The 7,174-nt window shown below is 34.6% G+C and overlaps 1 protein-coding gene across 1 annotated transcript; it reads left to right on the top strand.

Moving 5' to 3' along the window:
• The first annotated feature begins 937 nt into the window (after positions 1 to 937).
• On the top strand, positions 938 to 1,396 carry LOC139431634 (uncharacterized). The gene has a single exon (XM_071199633.1). It carries the CDS (start codon positions 938 to 940, stop codon positions 1,394 to 1,396), a length of 459 nt encoding a protein of 152 aa, XP_071055734.1.
• The last annotated feature ends 5,778 nt before the right edge of the window (positions 1,397 to 7,174 follow it).

Raw genomic sequence — 7,174 nt, 5'->3', positions numbered from 1 at the left:
TGTTATTGTTAATGTTTGTCTAATGTGTTTTTTTTTGTATCAACTAAAAAAAAAAACATTATTACCAACAATCCCGTCTGGCCGAAAAAAAGTGAACCCTGAAGCCGGTTACGACGCGGGGCCAATTTGTGACGACCACGTGTGGGGAGGTGAGGAAGAAACTACGAACCACTGTCTCTTTATTGGACCGTCTATTTTGTTAAGATTTCGTTTGTCAATTGTGAAACATTAATGGTACGTACCACATTTTTGTGTCGACCGTAATTTTATAATTTTTGTTTACATTGATGAGATTTGTAAGGCTTAATAAAGGAGAGGGAACACATTTACTTCTATCATTTAACCTTCACCATCCACTGCGGGAGGGCGTCGGGTTGGCACCCAGCGTGGTCGTGGCAGGTCTCAGCGGTGAGTTTACGGCTAGTGTCCAATTGTGGACCAGGAATCTGCTTCCCCTGACATTTGGGCTGACCGGGTTGAGTTCAAGAAAAAAAGTGGTAGCAAGGTATCGAAAGCGAAACAAACTATAGTTGAAGAACTTCATCGTCCCGCTAGACGTTTATTTCCTAGACGAAGAACTATACTGAAGGGGATCGATGATTTATGGCAAGCTGATCTTATTGAAATGATAGAATTTGGTAAAATCAATGTTAGACATGAATACATCTTAGTGGTTTTCGATTGTTTTTCAAAGTATCTCTGGATGCGTCCGTTAAAAAATAAATCCTCTACAGATGTAATACACGCGTTACGTTCAATTCTCTTTGAAGGTCGTGTACCTAAAAATCTACAAACAGATCAGGGAAAGGAATTTTACAATACACACTTCAAAAAGTTGATGATGGAATTTAAAATTAATCATTATTCAACGTATAGCGTAATGAAGGCTGCAATAGCTGAACGCGTAATTAGAATCATAAAACAAAAGTTGTATAAAATGTTTAGTCTTTACGGAAATCATAAATGGTTACACTTATTGGATGCTATTACAACTCAATATTATAATTCAAAGCATTCAACCACGAAAATGAAACCATCTCAAATAAATTCGAAATCTGTAGAAAATAAACTTCCCAATACGGTGTACAATCATATTAAAATTGCCGGTAAGGGAAACTTTAATATTGGAGATGTAGTTCGCATTAGCAAGCATAAGCATGTCTTCGATAATGGATATTTACCCAACTGGACCACTGAGTTATTTAAAATAGTTAAAACACAAATTACGAATCCAATTTCTTATTTATTAGAAGATATGAATGGACAACCTATTAACGGAGCTTTTTATGAATTCGAACTTCAAAGATCCAAACAACCTGATGTGTATCTTGTCGAAAAAGTGTTAAAGAGAAGAAAGAATCAAGTGTTCGTTAAGTGGTTAGACAATATCGTTTAGGTTTAAATGTTTCTTTTCTAAGTAAAACGTATATTTACTTCGCATTATTGTTAACTTAAATATTAACAAATCCTATTATTTATTTAAAAACTTTTAATTTTTCACATCCTTATAATTAATTAGAGTTTTAAATTTCTATTTATCCGTATTTCATTTACACCAATAATTCTATTGCTCAGCATTATTGTAAACCACAATGTAATTTAACACTTCCACTGACGTGGTGCATTGAACTTTACTGAACCACGGTGATTTAATAAAAACTGCTTAGTTTGCATTTTTATGTAATATTAATACATATTATTTCTAGAAACGTTTTACTTCACATTCATCTGTGGAACTAGCAACATCAACAGTTTTAATAAGCGGTTGCTCTCGTTAAAGTTTATATTTGAAACTCTCAATTTCAAATCTCTTTAAAGATGTTCGCGTGCGATAAGTGTCAAAAGTCATTCAGCGCCAAAAGGAGTCTCGATCGGCACACACGACATTCGCATACTAATTACGTTAGGAACGAGTGTTCTTTATGCGATAAATCTTTTTCGAGATTCGATAGTTTTGAAAATTAGTGCATGGTTTAGAAGTTGGTCCTCAGCGTCAAGCGCCACCTCCAGCAATGGCAAATTATTCGAAAGCGAAATCCACCATCGATGTACCACCATCTACATCATCGACGGTGAGGTCAATTTTGCAACCTTCTAAACGTCTTCCTCAACCGCTATCGGGTGATAATGGTTTAGAAGTTGGTCCTCAACGTCAAGCGCCACCTCCTGCAATGGCAAATTGTGCGAAAGCGAAACCCACCATCGATGTACCACCATCTACATCATCGGCGCCGACGGTAAGGTCAATTTTGCAACCTTCTAAACATCTTCCTCAACCGCTATCCGGTGATAATAGATCAAAGGTATGTGATTTGTGTGGAATTTCTTTCACAAATCATATGGCTTTGGAGTCACATCTCAGGATGAATCATACGATACAGGTTGAGAAAGGTGTTGAGAAGATTGCAACTTGTTACAAAGATCGAGTTGCGTCTTATAAAATATCTGGAGGTCGTGATGATGATGATGATATCTCCACATATCTAGCGCGTACTCGAAATACTGTCGGAAATATTATCACACCTTACATGAACCTGCTCGGTGAAGGTGCAACTCGAGCTTTTATCCATTTTTATTAAAACAACAATTAATGAAAATGGAGATGAGACCGTTACCGCGTCCGAAAAGAATTTTAATACCAAATTCGAAGTAATTACACAATTCGCCGATTTTAATGAAACTTATGATGAGATGGTGGCAAGTATTAACCAACAAGCTGAAGAGTTTCAGGAGAGGGGGTCCGGTTGAGACTTCTTTTCTATTTCATACCTTCTTCTAAACATAAACAAATTCCAACCAATACCCGGCTCGTCGTACATCCCGCTTCCAGAATCAATCGCTACTAAGAAAGCGTGCATTAACATCAAAAACTACGATGACAACGCTTGCTTAGCTTGGAGTCTCGTATCTCATCTGCGACCGGTAGAAAGTAATAGAAACTTAACATCATCGTACCCGCACTTTTCAACCGTATTAAATTTAAAAGATATAAACTTTCCCGTGCATTTAAAAGACATCCCTAAAATTGAACAATTAAATAATTTAAGTATAAATATTTATGAACTAGTTAAATCATCCAAAGAATACGTGGTGGAAGGACCAATTTATTTTACAAAAAATCGACGGGATACCCATATAAATTTACTTTATTTATATGAAAATGGACACGGACATTACGTTTTAATTGTAAATCTATCACGTTTGATTTCTAAACAAGTATACAACCACGGTCATTCTGTACACCTTTGCGATGGTTGTTTAAGACGCTTTTCCACACAAAAGTTGTTAAACGATCATCAACTGCATGATTGTAATCATATTAAAACCATTTTACCATCGAAAAATGTGCGCTCAAGGCCAAACTTTCTAGGGTCGTATACGCCTGAAAATATTTTACAATTTAATAATTATAAATATACTCAAAACGTCCCCTTTGTTATATATGCGGATTTTGAATCGATTTTAAAGCCGGTAGAGTTTTGCGAACCTAGTACTTCAACATCTTTCACCGAAGCGGTAGATATACACATGCCGTTTAGCTTTGCTTATTATATCGTTTCAACATCCGATGTTAAATATTATAAATTCGAAACGTATATGGGCCTCGATTGTGGTAAAGTTTTTGTTTCAATTTATATTTATTTACAACGAATATTTAAAATGTATTAAACCAATGCTACCTCTAACCGCTGAAGAGGAATTGAAATTTAATTCAGCTTCGTTATGCCATATTTGTAAGTCACCGTTTGATGGTTGTAATCAGAATAAGGTTCACGACCATTGCCATATTACCGGCAGATTTAGAGGTGCCGCACATTCAACGTGTAACCTTAATTTCAAACTCCCTAATTTCATTCCGATATTTCTTCACAATTTTAGCGGCTATGATTCACACTTATTCGTAAAGGAATTAGCTGATATCGATTCGGAGGGTGGTATCGATGTTTTACCCAACAACAAGGAAAAATACATTAGCTTTAGTAAAAACGTTTTAGTTGATCGCGTTAAAAAACAGCACAAAGATGATTTTGAAAACGTCTACATGAAAATGCGCTTTGTAGATTCATTTAGGTTCATGGCATCCTCTCTCGATTCGCTCGCCAGCAATCTTGTGGACGATGACTTTATCCACGTTAAAAAATTTTTCATACGTCACGAACAGTTTAAATTGTTAACAAGAAAGGGTATTTTTCCTTATCAGTATATTGATTCTATTGATAGATTGGGTGAAACATCATTACCCTCTAAAGATGCTTTTATGAATAAGCTGAGCTTCGATGGTATAAGTGAAGATGAATACAATCATGCGCAAACCGTTTGGCGTACATTCGGGTGTCAAAATTTACGTGAGTATTCTGATCTATATCTAAAGACCGATGTACTTTTACTTGCAGACATCTTTGAAAAGTTTCGAGAAGTTTGTTTTAGTACTTATGGGTTAGACCCTGCCCATTATTATACAGCGCCAGGTTATCTTAGGATGCTATGCTTAAGTTCACGCAGATCAAACTCGAACTTTTAACAGATATAGATCAGGTACATTTCATTAAAAAGGGAATTCGCGGGGGCATTTCGTTTTGCGGCCATCGTCACGCTAAGGGAAATAATAAATATATGACCGATGGTACTTTCAACACCGATTTACCTTAAAATTATTTGATGTATTGGGATGCAAATAACCTCTATGGATGGGTAATGTCTCAATATATGCCCGTTAATGAGTTTGTTTGGTTGGATGCGGCCCAAATTGGAAGTTTCGAATTTAGAAACGTATCCGATACCTCAGATTACGGGTATATATTGGACGTTGATATTGAATATCCGCGCGAATTGCACGATTTGCATAACGACCTACCATTTCTAGCCGAAAATATATGCCCGCCAAACTCTAAAAGCGTGAGCGATAAAAGACTTATTCCAAATTTATTTAATAAGAAAAATTGTGTAATTCATTATAGAAATTTAAAGCATGCCGTCGCTCACGGTCTTATAGTTAGAAAAAGTAATCGTATTTTATCTTTTAAACTATCAGCTTGGCTTAAACCTTACATCGACGTTAACACACATTTACGCCAAACTGCCAAAAATAGTTTTGAAAAGGATTTTTTTAAATTAATGAACAATGCGGTTTTCGGTAAAACTATGGAAAATGTAGATAAAAGGGTCGATGTGAGGTTAGTGACAAGTTGGGAAGATATACGTAAGAGAACGGGTAGACCAAAATTAGGGGCACGTAGTCTAATTGCTAAATTAAATTTTAAGAATATAAAAATTTTTACGGAAACATTTTCGGCTATTCAAATGGAACATCTGCATGTGGTTTACGATAAACCGTTATATGTAGGGTTTGCAGTTTTGGAAATTTCTAAATTACTTATGTAACAATTTTATTATGATTTTTTGAAACCTAAATTTGGTTCTGAAATTCAATTGTGCTACATGGATACCGACAGCTTCACTGTGTCCATTACCACAGATGATGTGTATGCATTCGTAAAAGATAATTTAGAACGCTTCGATACGTCAAATTATCTTCCGGATAATGAGTTTAGCATTCCACTACAAAATAAAGCGGTATTGGGGTTGATGAAAGATGAAAATTCAGGTAGAATCATGTCAGAATTTATTGGTTTACGTTCTAAATTGTACGCTAATAGGGTCTGTTTCGGCCGTATCACTAAAAAGGCTAAAGGTGTAAAGAAGGCTGTGGTTAAACGCAAAATTATCTTTGAACATTATTTGGAATGTTTAACGTCAAAAAGAGATATTTACATGAAACAATACTTGTTCAGAAGTCAAAAGCATAGCATATATACCATGCTACAAAATAAATTGGCTCTTTCATCACGTGATTCGAAACGTTATATTAATGATGATGGGGTGAGTACATTAGCGTGGGGTCACTATCGTATCAACACTCCATTATCATAAATAGTTTATATTTTTTGATTATATAATTGTAAAAAAAGGATTTCGATGGTTGAATTGCGAATCGCGTTTAAATGTGATTTTCTATTCCCTTTATGTTGTAAGTTCAATTCGGCCACTAAGGTATTTGTTAACATTACTCCATTGAAATCCTTTTTATTATTTAAATTTTTGATGTAAATCCATTTTAGTTGTAAGTTAAATTCTGCTGTTATTTAGTTGACTTTTAATAAATTATGTTTAATTGTAAATTTAAATCATATGTGTCTCAGTTACCTTTTAAAAATCGAAGTGTTCACATCGTCGTCATAATGTCTTGGACTGACTTTCGGCTTAAACTGAAGCAGTGTTTAAATACCGATTTCCCAGAAGAAATTACTCAGCTCGATTTGGTACTTGTAGACATACGAGACATCGATGGTGATAAAATAAATGATTCGCAATTTGTACAGTTTTGTGAATTTGAAAATAACATATGGAGGGTTTATCGCAAGGGTGATATTCTGTATGTTGGTAGTGATGAAGACTTTGAAGATCATCGAAAATTTAAAAATTTCCTAAAAGTTAATGGATACTTTCCTGATAATGAATCAGCTAAATTAATTATTGACGACCATATTAATGTTAATGATTTTGAATATATTAACGATTGTTATTACAATTATAACTATTGGCATGTGTATCGTAATGCAAATACTATATTTGTTAATTTTACCGATTGTTAAATTTTGTATATATTTAATTGTGTATAAACTTTCAAGATTGTATTTTAAAATGTTTCAATATATTTAAATTGGGTTAATTGTGAAAATTAAATTGTATTATTTAAACCTTTTCCTTCTTTTATTTAAATGTATTTTTTTTTACGTACATCATTTTTGTTAATGAAAACGCATTAAAAAAATTTTATAATTTGTATTATTTTTTTTTACTTTCTTAATATTAATTATATATATAGCATTTCATTTAGGTCAATTATTCCATTGTTCAGCATTATTGCAGCGCGCCGCGCCGATTGTAACTTAACACTCCCGTCAGCGAGGTGCATTGCACTTTACTTGGTGATGCGCCGCGCCGATTGTCGTAAGTTGACACTTCCGCCCCGGCGAGGAAAGCATTGTATCGCGTAACTCATAATCAGTTTTACTTTAGAAACCGAACGTGTCAAACGTAAACCGCGCGCAATGTCTCGTAGTCGTCTCTGTGTTTTTCTTTTTTTCGCTCTCTGTGAGTTTAAACCAAAGAA

This window comes from Onthophagus taurus, chromosome 10 (genome assembly GCF_036711975.1).
Source record: "Onthophagus taurus isolate NC chromosome 10, IU_Otau_3.0, whole genome shotgun sequence".
NCBI lineage: Eukaryota > Metazoa > Arthropoda > Insecta > Coleoptera > Scarabaeidae > Onthophagus > Onthophagus taurus.
The sequence above is the reverse complement of the archived record's forward strand: the minus strand, read 5'-3'. Positions and strand labels throughout refer to the sequence as shown.